We start from the raw sequence: 15,624 nt of genomic DNA, 5'->3' as shown, positions 1-15,624 counted from the left end.
GATTCGTGAAACCGTCTCACACAAAATACGACTAGTAATTAATATTAAATATTTATGACACTATTCCTAGTTATATAATATATCATGAGTTAAATTAAATTGCATTAATAGAGCATCATATATTCTATTACGAAATTTAAAAATGAATAATTACCAGTATGCAATAAATTGAAATTAAATGTAAAAAATTACTGAGAAACACGAATCGATAGAAATGGCAGCTGCGGCGCTTCACGGGTTGGATAATGACCGCTGGGCGGCGGCTCTAGCCGTGAAGCAAAGACCATCCGCCTGCTCTATATGAGTAACATCACTTACGCATACACTTGTACGTATATGCAATTTTTTGTGCATTGCAGATCTGTTTTCGTCGTGTTTTTATAAATTTCTTCCCAAGCTAGTTGTAAGAATCGTCTTTTGAAGATAATTATGAGTTTCTTGGAGTTTTTCGGTTTCGATATTCTGATTATTGATTATCTGTGTAGGCACGCTGGATTCGCTATTGGCACTTTTGTAGTCTCTTTATATACCAATCATCCCATTTATTTTCATCTCATAAGCTCCTAAGCCATCGTTTTCTTTTGTGTGTCTGTACTTACTTTGCTAAAAATGAATTAGTGAATAGAGTTTTTATTTTGAGGTTAAAACTTTTTGTACAAGCTATGACTATATGCAACCATATTCATTGAAGGCAAAAGTAATCATCTCCAAACATACTCATGTGTTAACCTTCTTTGTTCATGAAAATGATATTTCATAAACTGTTTAAAATAAAAAACAAAAATCATGTTTGATGTAACTATCTGGAATTCTTATTCTGATCATCTGCTATCTTCATGATATCTCTCCTGCTCTCAATTTTATTTGTGAACTAGACAAAAGCGTAGATATAATCAAATAATTTTATTTTTTTTCCTGGAAAAGAATGTATATGATCAGATTAGGAATCTTGTTAAATCAGTTTGATACCTTATTATTGTCACGGCCAGGCTCCATGGTCTCTCTCATAATGGATTCCTGGAAATTACTTTGTATTCGTCTTTGTTTAACAAAAATGAATATCTTAATTTGTTAGACAAACTGATCATACAACTGTGATTAACTCATTCAAACATCTCCCAATCTAATGTGGGATGAGTTATTATAATCACAACTCTTTTAAAATTTGACCTTCTCTTCATGACTGAATGCATCAATCCACAAGTTTCGGGACTCTAGAGATATTATTTAAAATTTTGGACCTTCCATACTAAAGTGTATAGAAAATTGAAAATGATAACGGTAAACCATGTAAACTTTGCTATTTATTATCAAATTTCAATTTTATTCTTATGTCCGTAGAGTGCTACGATTTTTTGCCTTTTATGTATATCAATTAGCCTTCTCATTATTTTAATAATTGATAGTAGGGAATGTTGGCAATCACTAATAAAAGTGATTCTAGCTTTGACTTAAAAAAATTAGTTTTGTGTGTTTCTCAAAGCCATATTTTGTTTTATCTTCTGCTTAATTTAATTGAAATCCAAAAGTAGGTGGAGTGCTAATTCTTCTTCTATAAAAGTGATTTAAGTCACAAGTTGGTATTAGAATAAATTATTTATTAAATACTACTCACTTCTGATTTTCAACTTTTCATTTTTGTTTTTAAACTCTACCCAATTTTGATTTTTCCACATTTCTTCGTAATTTATAAATTTAAAATCAGTTTTATTAAAAGCATGATCTAATGCAAACAATCACCTAGTCATTTTGTTTGAAAGTCTTAAATAAGAGGTTTTTGGCAGGAAAATCATGGCATTTGGCCAAGAATAATCGAAATCGATTTTGTGGATACCCATTATAGTACTAAAATTGATAGCCAATACAATTAGGACAAAATTGTCAATGCCTTATAGATAAAATGATAGTCAATTTCCAAGTAATTTGTTGTTGCTGCTTAGCTGTTCGTGACCTATCCGATTTGGTAAAGCCACGTGATTTTATTAGTTAAGAACACTTTACAACCCTCCTCGCAATTGTTCCAAAGTATTCTCAAAAGGATTGGTTATCAAGATATGAGACATTAACATCACTTGTAAGTACCTAGTACTAATCCTAAAGTAGTCCTGTAATCACTCAAATTTTCCCATAGGAAACCTCAGTACATTTTCTGTGATGATTGCATAAAATAAGCTTGTCTTCCAAACTTGTAAAGCACATATTGTTTTCTAGCCAATTAAGCTTTTGAAGTATAGATACGTTTCCTATCAAAAAAAAAACCTTGTGAAGTATAGAAAGAGATGCAATGATCCCCTATGTCAGGCGTGGTGATTTTGGTTTATGAGGCTGTGTGCAACCTCTACACCACTTGTAGTTAACATAATCTGGTCAATAGCTAAGTAAATAAGACAACTAATTATCTAATATACAGTTAATAGAACTTATTTCATTTTCTTATGTATTCCATTAAGTTGAATGTGAAGCTGTAGCTAGCTGATAGATCTACCGTTTGCTTCATGAATTTCTCTAGGTTCCTAGACCCTCGAAGAAGTGACACGAGGACAATGGGTACATTTTGCATACTGTGAATTTTCTCATGATGTTGAGAATTTTAGAACTATTGAGTGCAAAAGGAATTTCTGAGTTATAAATATAACCATGTTTCATTTTATTCTCTTCTTCTTTCTGCATTGTTTTTAGATACTTTTTTCTTTTTCTTTTTTATAAGAAACAAAAGATATTTTTTTTTCTGTTATGGTTTGATATAGATTCGTGATTCTGAATATGATTCGATAAGACAAGAGTCGGAAGCAGGAGCTTGAAAAGTTGATGCAAGATCGGGAAATATTAAGAAGCTCTCTGTTGCAATGGTGCTGCACCAGTTATGCCAGGTACCTTTTATTCTTTCGAGCATGTAATGCCATCCTCTTAGGCTTATTTGGGATTCGTTATTTTACTGATAGTTCAACTGAAGAAATTGGAACATGTATTGTCTTCCACTAATGCCGACTTCATTAAAGTCTTCGAAACCTTCCTGTTTTATTATATTACTCAAGGTGGACATGGTTGGCTTGTGCTGACCTAAATATGGGTTTGAACCTAAATGTTTTCCTAAATTATGCATAATTGAAAAATTAGATTCCACTGTGTTTGGATGTTGTAACTTGATTGTTTGATTTCACTTGTGCTTAAAATGCTTTTATGGTTCCGCTATGGTAATATTATTGCCAATACAATGAAGTTCATCCACAATACTTCTTCTTTTTGAACATCTTCGACAATTATTGAGTCTTCTACACCACCACAACTGTTTTCAGAATAAATTATATGATTCAAATTGTTATCTTAAAGTTGAAAATTTGCATGAAAAGCTGAGATGAGTTTCCACTCTTTGATTCGTGTACCTTCTTACAAAATCTTACCTTACGATGTCGCCGGACATACTGAGGGAGCTAGGCATAACCACGTCCTGAAATTTCAAAGCAATTTCTTAGTTGCTACTCACTGATTTTAAGAACCTGCAAAATCAAGTAAGGTTAGAATAAAGTGTCCATCTCGTCATTAAAAAATCTGCCTAGAGATTGAATGATACTTATAATAGTGACGTGTTACTAAAAATTTCATAAGGTTCTCAACCATTTTCAGTTGTGGGCAGGACCAATTGATGTTATTATCTAGACAATTTGATAAGTCGTAGATTAGCAAAGAAGGCACCAATCCTTAATACCTTTAAATATTCGGTTCTATTCAGTTTTGCCTTCATTTGTCTCATTGGTTTTTGGCTCTTGGATGGACTTCTGTGCGGTTCGTCCCTTTAGTGAAAGCATTCTGAGATATGGTCAGCGTCTGTCCTTAACTGCATATCCCGATAACTTCATACTACTCTCAGTTTTTCCTTTTTCCTATGTAAAGATGCTAATTTCAACTTAAAATTTGCTTTTCTAAGAGACCACATCAATGTTCTATTTCAGTTTCTTTGAATAGTAAACAGAAAGTCTGTTTCAAATAGGTAGACTTCTGGTTACGAGTGATCTCATCTTCATTCATTTTTGTAGCCTTTTTTCGAGAAAATTCTACCAGCTTGTAATCTCATGGGACCAAGACATGATCATAACTACCTATATTTAGGACCGAAAAATGTATTAATTGCACATCACCTCATTAATTTGCCAGAAAACTCCCAAGGAATGGAAACAGATGCAAGTCATTTCGGGTTAACAAACCATGCATACATGTTCCTCGTGAAGGCAAAATATTTGATGGTCCCCGTCTCTTATCTAGTACCCTTCGTAACTGCAGTACATACTGGAATACCGACGACGACGGAGGCATGGGGGTTTTGCAGGCGAAGCATATGCACATCCTTGCGTCTTCTTCACCGTTAATCTTAATCAAACTAAGGTATCGCGAATGTTTGTTATGCATTTACAGATTCCATGTGTCATTTTCATGGAATTCAAGATGACATGAACTGCAGTTTGTACATTATTATTAGAGCAAATGTCTCGTTATTCTTCACCTTAAACGGATTGTCTGACTTGTTCTAATTTCCAAGCTTCGCTATCTTTCCATCCGTTCTCTTGAATAATATTTGCCCTCGGATTCACACTTTGTTACCTTTCACTTTTAATGGTACTTACCCCACCCTCTTCAGGATACATGCACCACACACACACACACACACACACACACACACACACATATATATATATATACACATGTATACCTACGTATGCGAGTTCGTATATATGCACTAACTAAATCTGGCTATTATATTCTTCTGTTCAGTTGGTCTTGACTCAAATTTTTTGGGAGCATGTAGAACCAAACAACACACTGTTTACCTGAAACTCCAAGAGACAGGTTATGGGATGGAGTAAAGGCAACAAGTGGTGCAAATTGCACAAAGAAGACAGAAAGTTTAAATGTAACAACAGAGAAATCATTGTGGAAGTATTTTGACTGGAACACAAAAATTCAAGTCTCTGTCAAAAAGAGCCTCTGCCTCAACTTAAATAAACATGGCATGTTCTGAAATATTTTATTACATTGAATATATATGTTGTTTTCTCACTTGATAGTGCCACAGAATGTCAACTAGCTAGCTATTATTTTATCAACTCCTCTTCTGGTCCATACATATATTTTATGTTGCCTACTTTTTTTTACCAATTTACTGCCCTCGAGGAATTTGTAGCAGTGAGGTTCGAACAAATATGTGGTAGGATTTCTTTTTTGATGAATTTGATTTAATCAAACACTACAAGTAATCATAGCCTTGCATTTCAAGCTAATCTACACAAACATCCACGATGAGTGAGAGTCAAATCAAGGAGTTTTTTTAAAATCTTCATATTTAGCAAAAGATATTGTAAAACGTCAAAAAAACAGTTTATGATGTAACCTATTTTTCGAAATCTTTATTTAAATACTTCGGAAAACCAAAATATATTCAGTAAAAATTTTATTATAAGTTTGAATGAAGGAGTAAAACATATAAAAATAAATCAAACTTGCGTCAAATTTTTAAAACAAAAAACAAAAAAACAACATATAAATTAAACGTAAAAGAGAAGCTATAAAATACTAATTCAATGATTGTTGTTGCATTGTTACCACAATTGTTCAACTAAGTCAAAACGAAGTTGGTGATGCACACGTATTTTGGAATTGGATAACTTGGTGAATATGAAAAATCTGAATAATTTGGTGGAATTTGTGAATTGATTTTGGGAAGTAGCATTTTTTCCGATATTTTTGGATAATTCACAAAATTTCTAAAAAACCTGGGTCATTTTTATCTATTTCGGAACAAAATATGATTTTAGAAACAAATATTAAAATAAAATTGAGATGATGAAAATATCATAGATAATATTTTTTGAGTGATTTGTGATATAAAATAATATGTTTGGATGTTTGAAATAATTTGTTAAATGTGATGAATATTTGATTTTTATTTATTAAAATAACCTTTAAATAGCTGTTCAAATTTTATAATTTTTTTAAAAAATTCAACCGTTAATTTTTTTTCCCATGAAAATTGTTTTATATTATAAAAAATTATATTAAACATTTGAACTAATTTAAAACAAATAGAAAAACTAAATTAAAAAAAAAAAAAAAAAGTGGACATGTGAGGTGGGCCATGGACGTTGTCGCTCCCTCATGCCTTTGATGGTGCGTGAGACACAAACCATACAAATGTTTTAAAATATACAATTAAATTCTCAGCCCAGGCTCATGTGATCAAGTGAATGAGTGATTAACATCCACAATGTTCAGACACATGGTTTTGAACACCAATACTAGTGCTCTTATTTTCATAATATTTATATCAATAAATGGATCGTATTTTGTGAGACAGATCTCTTATTTGATTTATCTATAAAAAAATATTACTTTTTATTGTGAATATCGGTAGGGCTGACCCGTCTCACAGATAAAGATTCGTGAGACCGTCTCACACAAACCAACTCAACAATTTAAACGATATAAATAAATATGCACCAACTCAATCATTATTTATGGAATGTTCAAACTTACTTTTCATAACAAGGAACCATTGTCCAAATAAAGTGAAAGAGTAATAATTTTTTTAAAAAAAAAAATCAAGTGGGATAAAAACCCTAGTCCAGATTAGGGCAACCCATACCATAGATGCAACACAGGAGGATACCACCATAATAAATGTATGTCACATTCTTCTACCTCCCCTCCCATATGTTGGACCCAAGTTCAGGAGACAAGCTTATTCAATACCTCAAAAGCCATCACCACCACTCCACCTCCATGCATCACATTAGAGCTCCGATGGGGCCACGACGTTGTGGCCCCATCGGTTGCGACCTAGGCTGCATCTTTTCAACTTTGGGCTAATCTAGGCCGGACACACCCGAACCAACCTTTGCATGGCTTGATATTTGATTTGATATTCTCACATTCTTATCGCCTTTTCGAAAATATACACACATCTATCCACGACGGACATTGAGACGGTGTTGTAGTAGCCCGAATTCCAAATTGGGTAATTAACGGATTAATGGTGATTAAGAAGGTTTAATGTGTAATTTTGACCGAGTCATGATCGGACGGACCGAAGATGGTTCGGAAGCACCGAAGAGTTCGGAAGGTCCGAAGTGGGTTCGATGGATCCGATCATGAGGTGTCAAGAGCAGCTGGACACGTGCATGTTCGGACGGTCCGAAGTGTATGATCGGAGGATCCGATCATGAGCTGTCAAGAGCCAATGGACACGTAGCGTTCGGACGTTCCGAAGTGTTGTTCGGAGGATCCGAACATGGCCTATAAATAGTGCTCGGATTTCTCATTTTTGACTTGCCAATTTCTTGAGTTTTCTCTCATTTTGGAGAGTTTGGAAGGTTTCTAGGGTTAGTTGTTGGTCGAGCGATAGCCAAGAGCTGCCAGGAGTAGTAGCGTAGCGGCGCCTGAGTTACGAGGCAATCGACATCAAAGGGCTGTCGACGGACGAAGGTAAACCCTAAACCTTTGGTAGTACTAGGGAGTACTGGTTTTGCTAGTCGAGCATGGTAGTATTGATTGAGTATGCTTTTGATGCGTAGGCTTGTTCTAGACCTGATTAGCGGTGTTGCGTAAGGCTAGGCTTGCTGTGATAGAGGTACGAAAGTACTATCCGAGATATCCTGGTTGAGTATACATTCATATATGTGTTGCATGATTATTTGCTGCATTGTTATATGTCATATGACGCATGCTATTATGTCACGTTTATTACTGCACGTTGCATTTCATGTTGAGCCGTATTCTCCTTTGAGATAGCCTTTACTGTTGAGCTGTATCTCTTTCGAGATAAGCTATATCTTGGGGCCGCTCAGCCCTGTCTTGTGGACGCATGGACACCGAGAGTACACAGTGGCCGACGGGTCGGGAGGGCTTCGGTGGTCCGGGACATTTTAGGTCCACGTCTGTCTTGTAGTGGATGCAGTGACCCAGAGGTGTACCGAGCGGCACTATCCACTTGGCGCCTCTAGACTGAGCATTGTTGAGATCCTTTTGTGACTCCTGTTTCTTGACTACCCCGGTATCATGATCATAGCATGTGCATTTCATATAGGTCTGTATACTCATACTTTTGTACTGGGCGTTCTTATCGCTCACGTCCTCGGTTTTGTTTATTCTTGGACACCCCATTCCCACGGGGCAGGCCTCAGGTTGGACAGCTCAGGAGGAGCAGGAGGAGGACGTTGAGTAGCTGGTTGGTTTATCGGTATTGTTTTGATTCGATATGGTTGTATAACTATTTTTGTTGACTATTTCCGCTGTTATCTCTGATTATTGTTAATTAGGTTAATTGCATGCTTAGTTTTTGATTAGTAGGTGATTCTGGAACGGGTCACTACATTTATGGTATCAGAGCATGCGTATGATTTTGGGATATAGATTTCTGTTTTGGGATTTCCGTTGACCAATTTACTAGTTTCCCCATTCTATGTTGTAGCGATGGCTGACCACTTTGGTGATGAGAGTAGTCAGGGAAGTGTAGGTCGTTGGGGTGACCAGGACGATTTGTTAAGCGTCATAAGTTACCGCATGTTTCTCTAGATGTCATTCTTTCCATTTCTACTCCGATGGATCATTCGGTTTTAGCCAAGCGTCTAGTGATGGGTTGTCCCTTAGATTTTGAGGGTAACGATGTTGTTATTTTCGTTTTGTTCATCCTCTAAACTTGATTTCGAGGACGAAATCGTTTTTAAGGGGGGGAGAATGTAGTAGCCCGAATTCCAAATTGGGTAATTAACGGATTAATGGTGATTAAGAAGGTTTAATGTGTAATTTTGACCGAGTCATGATCGGACGGACCGAAGATGGTTCGGAAGCACCGAAGAGTTCGGAAGGTCCGAAGTGGGTTCGATGGATCCGATCATGAGGTGTCAAGAGCAGCTGGACACGTGCATGTTCGGACGGTCCGAAGTGTATGATCGGAGGATCCGATCATGAGCTGTCAAGAGCCAATGGACACGTAGCGTTCGGACGTTCCGAAGTGTTGTTCGGAGGATCCGAACATGGCCTATAAATAGTGCTCGGATTTCTCATTTTTGACTTGCCAATTTCTTGAGTTTTCTCTCATTTTGGAGAGTTTGGAAGGTTTCTAGGGTTAGTTGTTGGTCGAGCGATAGCCAAGAGCTGCCAGGAGTAGTAGCGTAGCGGCGCCTGAGTTACGAGGCAATCGACATCAAAGGGCTGTCGACGGACGAAGGTAAACCCTAAACCTTTGGTAGTACTAGGGAGTACTGGTTTTGCTAGTCGAGCATGGTAGTATTGATTGAGTATGCTTTTGATGCGTAGGCTTGTTCTAGACCTGATTAGCGGTGTTGCGTAAGGCTAGGCTTGCTGTGATAGAGGTACGAAAGTACTATCCGAGATATCCTGGTTGAGTATACATTCATATATGTGTTGCATGATTATTTGCTGCATTGTTATATGTCATATGACGCATGCTATTATGTCACGTTTATTACTGCACGTTGCATTTCATGTTGAGCCGTATTCTCCTTTGAGATAGCCTTTACTGTTGAGCTGTATCTCTTTCGAGATAAGCTATATCTTGGGGCCGCTCAGCCCTGTCTTGTGGACGCATGGACACCGAGAGTACACAGTGGCCGACGGGTCGGGAGGGCTTCGGTGGTCCGGGACATTTTAGGTCCACGTCTGTCTTGTAGTGGATGCAGTGACCCAGAGGTGTACCGCGCGGCACTATCCACTTGGCGCCTCTAGACTGAGCATTGTTGAGATCCTTTTGTGACTCCTGTTTCTTGACTACCCCGGTATCATGATCATAGCATGTGCATTTCATATAGGTCTGTATACTCATACTTTTGTACTGGGCGTTCTTATCGCTCACGTCCTCGGTTTTGTTTATTCTTGGACACCCCATTCCCACGGGGCAGGCCTCAGGTTGGACAGCTCAGGAGGAGCAGGAGGAGGACGTTGAGTAGCTGGTTGGTTTATCGGTATTGTTTTGATTCGATATGGTTGTATAACTATTTTTGTTGACTATTTCCGCTGTTATCTCTGATTATTGTTAATTAGGTTAATTGCATGCTTAGTTTTTGATTAGTAGGTGATTCTGGAACGGGTCACTACAGTGTAGTCCGAGTAGCGCGCGAGGATATGATTTAATATATTTGAGATCAAGGCGACTAACTTTCGGGAATTTTCGAATACATGAGGAAATTACATATGAATAATCAACACGAGCTTATCGACAAATAATTTTTCAAGTTCGTTAGAGTTATATGTGACGTATATTTTGATAAATCGATAGAATTCGACATGTAACATTCCGTGGTGTTCTTCCAAGAGAAAAAGAAAAGAAAAAGGACAAATAAAAGAAACAATGGCACATGATCCATATGAGGTAGAATCATGAAGTCCTGGGAATTGGGAATTATATGATCGGGAAAATTATATTTGTCATATAATTTGTATATTTTTTATTTTGTCATGTTATCTGTCAATTTATGATATTTGTCTAATAACTTGTATTTTTTCTATTTTATTCATTTTCATTGGAGCGCTGACGTGACATCAAAATACGCCATCAAATTTCGGTGGCGCTATCATCATTTTTTGGCATCACATCATCAATCAGTTGGAGAAAAGGCTAAAATAGAAATTAAAAATAAAAATTGCTGATATAATATTATAAATTGACTGATAATTAACATGAAAAAAATTCAAAATATGCAAACTACCATAGTAAGAATATAACTTTTCTAAATTAAACAAAAAAGTATCCATGTTCATCTCGTAGAAATTGTGGACACATTAAATTTAGGAAAAGAACTTGGCATGGCCAAGATTGACGTATCAACGTTGACTAGTGAATGTAATAAAGTGGCTGATGACAACCATACATGGATATACTATTTACATTGTAATGTGACATGTCCCATCATAATAATAATCTTACTCAAAAGAAAAAAATAAAATGTCTTCCATAAATTTATATTATATAAATTTAAATATGCTACTTATTAGACATATGCTAGTGTGGAAATATAATATATAATAGAAGCGAGTATTGAATAATGTTCCTTTTAATTTTAAAATGTTTGCTGTTGCTAAACATATTTTTCGACCAAACGGGCACACACATATTAATTTATATGTATGTTTGTTTGTCCCAAACGTGAAATGTAATAATATATATGTGGTTATAATTCAATATTGCTCCTCTCTATTTCTTCCTCTATGGATATCCAATTGAATTCTTGTACCCTAATAAGCCAAACATGGGGTCAAGAGTTAATTTTTAAGATGATCTTGCTAAAAACATCATTCAAAGATTAGTTTTATGAGATGCTAATAAGCCAAACATGGGGTCAAGAGTTAATTTTTAAGATGATCTTGCTAAAAACATCATTCAAAGATTAGTTTTATGAGATGATACCTTGTAAGAGTCCAAGTCATGGATGATCCAAGATATCCTATGGATACCCAAAATCATGGTAATTTTGCAGAAAGAGTTATTCAGAAATCGGACAGGTGAATGCCCAAGACATTTTCTCCCCGGGTTATCAAAATCCCGGGCTTTCATACAAGCCATCGGGAGGCATTCTACTTGGGCTACGTCGATAATAGTACCGCTCTCGAGTGCGAGAGTATGTAATATCTTACCTCAGTAAGTGTGCCTAACAGAATCATATTGATTTGACACAGTGGAAAGTAGGGCGACGTAACAGGAAGTCAACATCAAATGCTATTGGTGGTAAGTGAGCACTGAAAACAATGAACTAATTACCTTCCTTCCTATAAATAGCATGTTTGTTTGCATTAAACACATTCAACCACATATATTCACACATATATTGACATCAGTAGCATTTATTTCTCTCCCAAGCTACACTGATTATCTTCATCATCTTCACATGCTGACTTAAGCATCGGAGTGGCCACGTTTGACACTCCTCCGACGCCCATTAACGTGTTTCTCTTCTTGATTTCACGATACCTTGCCTACTTTGGAAGGAATTTCCCTGCTCGTTTTCCCTTTCATCAGATTCGGTGGATAACTCGACTCAGCTCACCCTATTCACATGGATCACATAATGGGATTTTTACCATTTTAATTGAAATGATAATTTTGGCAATAAATCAAGCTTTAATTTAATTACTAAATTCAAGACCATCGGTGAAGTTTGTATACAACATCGATGTTTGGCTGACCTTTTTTGACTGAATTCGTAAGCTCTTTAAAAGAGTTTATGAGATATTAATTTTAAAAGAATCTGACATGATTAATCTATAAAGTTATTATTTTGTCACGATGTGTTATAATCATTTATCACATCAACTTTTTAAATATATATATATATATAGTAATTTAAATAAAAGAAATTATGGACCTTTCTCCATCGACAACCGACATGCCTACATAATTTCCCCCTATTTAATTAATTTTGCCTCGTTTCTCTTCTATAAACCTAGCTAGGTGAATATGGAACAAGCATAATCAATTCACAATAAATCAAGATTCCCCCATTCATAACACGCAAGCCCCACACAAAAACCAGGTTCCAATTATAACTATTCATTTAATTAATTAATTTTGTCTCATTATTTATATATACATTCTTAAAAAATTTATCATTCTCACCGAAGACATATCAACATCTCACTGTCGTTAATAATTTTTGATGTTACGTCATTATTTTCCGACGTCGTCGTCGTCAGTACTATGATGAAAAGGTAATAAAAATGAAATAAAATACAAATTAATTGAATGAGACTGGTAAATTGAGCGACGTGGTGACCAAAAATACACGCGATTACAAGAATATAGTTTTCCCTTTCAAAAGTTATCGACACATCATTTCGAAAATCATTATTACAAAGTGAAAACCTGACTGTAATAACAGAATTCCAAAATGTAACAAGAAAAGAACATACATTAATATTCATACATATTTTGACAAGATAGCTAGCTAGGAGACCTAGATAACTTTTAACATATAGCCAAGTTTGGAATTTGTGCTGCAATATTGGTGGGGAGGAACAGATTAAAAGATCTTGAAAAGGAGATTAAATATTATCATTCCTTTTGCTTCGCACTGATTCTTGAATTTGCAGCCCTTTAGTTATTCATCATGTTCATCGGCCATATCGGCAAGAAAAAAGAATCGATGCCCTTCTTCTTGGAATAATGATCTTTAGTATCTTTTCTTGCTCCTTTTTCCTCCATCCACTCGAATTCCTAGTAATATAATATAAGAAGAAAAGACGAAGAAACATAAATAATCAAATTTAGCAACTACTTCGTATCCATCGTTATTTTCACAAATTAGTAAAATAAGTACCTCGTGAGGAAGCTGGTTCTGAATTTGATGTTGTTGAAACACAAGAGAGTAGACGGAATTATCGAGGATAGGATGATTATGTAGAGTTGTGGGGTTGCATTGCTGCACATTTGGTAATGGAGATGGCAAGCTACTTAAATTCTGCATGCAAATTTGTAAGACAGCAGAATAAATAAATGAGATTTGATGGAAATTAAATAATAATTAAAGAATATTATATATGACGAAATTAAAGTGATATGATGATAATAATTTGTTGAAAGATTGTGTAACCTGATCAGGTCTAATCATGAATGATTCCAAGTCCATCCCAAAATCATAGAACATGGGATTCAAAGAAGCAAGCTTCATCGAGAGAAACTGCAAATTGTAAAATTAATGGATATTTAAACAATAAATATGAGGAATACTAAAGAAACGTTGGATGAAACAAGGACGTGAAATCCATCTTTCACACTGATGGATTGATGAGAAGGATAATATAACTATTTTTTAACTTTAATTATCGTAAAAAAAAATCACCTCGACTTGATTTTGGAGGGATTGAACATAATTGATTATCTCATCCAACATGAGAGCCTTTCCGGTCACCTGTTCACCAATCAGATTACATGAATATGACACCAAAAAATAAACACAAATAAAAAAAGCACAGACAAAATGTGACATTAATTTAAATGAAACAGACATTTACGTTATGACAAAAAAATATTTGAAAAGTTTTGTCACCTTTTCACAACCAGGAACAAGAGTTTGGAGCAGTTTCATTCTTTCACTGATTTTCTCCCTCCTCACCTGTTTTGAATAAGGATTAATATTCAAAATCGAATTTGGAATATGGGATTTTTTTTATATATCTAAAAAATGAATAATAAATAATATGAGACCCTTTCTGCAAGACTGTGGCTATCTGTTGCCTGACCCCTTCTGGCCCTTACATGAATGTATCCTGTTGGATCTTCTTCTGCTTCTTTCTTCTCATTTTTCTTGTCTTTCTTCTTTGCTTCACCGTTTTTCACTTTCTTCTCCTTCTTGTCTTTCATTTCTCTCATATCCTACACCACAGAAAGATGTTGGATCAAGAATCCGAAATCACACTTTAGTGTGTGTTTATATTTATGTGTGTTAGTGTGTATATGTATGTATGTATATAAGGTAAAAGAGTAGTGAACCTTGGACTGAGCAGAATTTGAGGAAGAGGACTGGCGTTTCCTCTTCTTGCCAATGGGATTAATGGGCTTTACAGAAAGATGCTTGCTGTAATAATTATGATCATCATCACGATCATGCTTATTGTAAAAATGATCAGTGACTATGGAGGAAGAATCCATGCTATTCTTGTTTGTTACACTGAGAGCAGAAGCCTCATTATTGCTAATGGCAGCGACTTTTGTACAGTGGTCAAGATTCTGAAAAGCTTGGGGCTCGTAAAACTGGGGAAACAAGACATTGTGCGGATCAATGTCCGAGTCAAGGAGGAAAGAAGGGTGCTGCTGGCTTGATGAAAAGGCTGCCATTTTCATTTTTTCTTGGTGCTTTGGAGAGGATTCAAGAAAGCGATGGGAGAGGGGATTGGGTGTGTGATTGATGCAGTTTCTGTATCAGAAATTTGAAGGGGAGAGGTCGTGGCTACCTTTATATAAGCACAAGGAGAGAGATACTGTTGGGATGCAACCAAAGTCCCACATTGGAAGATCTAGAGAAAGATCATGGGTTTATAAGATGAAATGATATCTCCATTGGTATGAGGTCTTTTGGGTGGTTCCAAAAGCAAAACCATGAGGGTTAAAACCCAAAGTGGACAATATCATACCTGTGTGGAGATATCCGGATTCCATTGGTCCTAACAAGTGGTATCAGAGCAATGGTCTAGATCGAGCCGTGTGGGTGGAATCCTCGATACCTAAACGAAGGAGATGAGGGCTCCCGGTAAAAATCCTTGATTAAACTCTCGAGGTGGTTGATGTTCCCGGTATTCATGTAAGGCGTGCGCTACAACGCAGTGAAGTGGAGTAACCTCGAAGATATCCGGATTCCATTGGTCCTAACAAGTGGTATCAGAGCAATGGTCTAGATCGAGCCGTGTGGGTGGAATCCTCGATACCTAAACGAAGGAGATGAGGGCTCCCGGTAAAAATCCTTGATTAAACTCTCGAGGTGGTTGATGTTCCCGGTATTCATGTAAGGCGTGCGCTACAATGCAGTGAAGTGGAGTAACCTCGATTGGAGGGCGAATAAGGCTTGAGGGCAGGCTCGGACTGTGAGAATAACGGTGGAACTTTGTTTGAGGGGAGGATTGTTGGGA

General features: G+C 36.2%; 1 protein-coding gene and 1 long non-coding RNA gene across 5 annotated transcripts; one reads left to right on the top strand and one right to left on the bottom strand.

The window, feature by feature from the left end:
* Nucleotides 1-173: 173 nt before the first annotated feature.
* LOC140803386 (uncharacterized) lies at nt 174-5,122 on the top strand. Of its 3 annotated transcripts, XR_012111862.1 has the most exons (5): nt 174-328; nt 2,510-2,547; nt 2,748-2,870; nt 2,943-4,380; nt 4,768-5,122. It is a non-coding gene; the product is annotated as an uncharacterized lncRNA (long non-coding RNA). The 3 variants fall into 3 exon arrangements; XR_012111863.1 differs by lacking the exon at nt 2,510-2,547 and having other exon boundaries at nt 4,153-4,380; XR_012111861.1 differs by lacking the exon at nt 2,510-2,547.
* A 7,669-nt stretch (nt 5,123-12,791) lies between these two features.
* On the bottom strand, nt 12,792-14,979 carry LOC140803929 (uncharacterized). 2 transcript variants are annotated; one of them, XM_073159770.1, is made up of 7 exons: nt 14,492-14,979; nt 14,207-14,374; nt 14,049-14,114; nt 13,842-13,910; nt 13,593-13,679; nt 13,320-13,460; nt 12,792-13,216 (listed from the first exon to the last, which is right to left on the bottom strand). In XM_073159770.1, the coding sequence occupies exons 1-7, from the start codon at nt 14,840-14,842 to the stop codon at nt 13,097-13,099; spliced, it is 1,002 nt and encodes a 333-aa protein (XP_073015871.1). In that variant the 5' UTR covers nt 14,843-14,979; the 3' UTR covers nt 12,792-13,096. The 2 variants fall into 2 exon arrangements, with proteins under 2 accessions (XP_073015871.1, XP_073015872.1); XM_073159771.1 differs by having other exon boundaries at nt 14,258-14,374.
* Nucleotides 14,980-15,624: the final 645 nt, after the last annotated feature.

Source organism: Primulina eburnea, chromosome 10, assembly GCF_022965805.1.
Source record: "Primulina eburnea isolate SZY01 chromosome 10, ASM2296580v1, whole genome shotgun sequence".
Classification (NCBI taxonomy): domain Eukaryota; kingdom Viridiplantae; phylum Streptophyta; class Magnoliopsida; order Lamiales; family Gesneriaceae; genus Primulina; species Primulina eburnea.
This window is presented reverse-complemented; position numbering and strand designations above follow the sequence as displayed.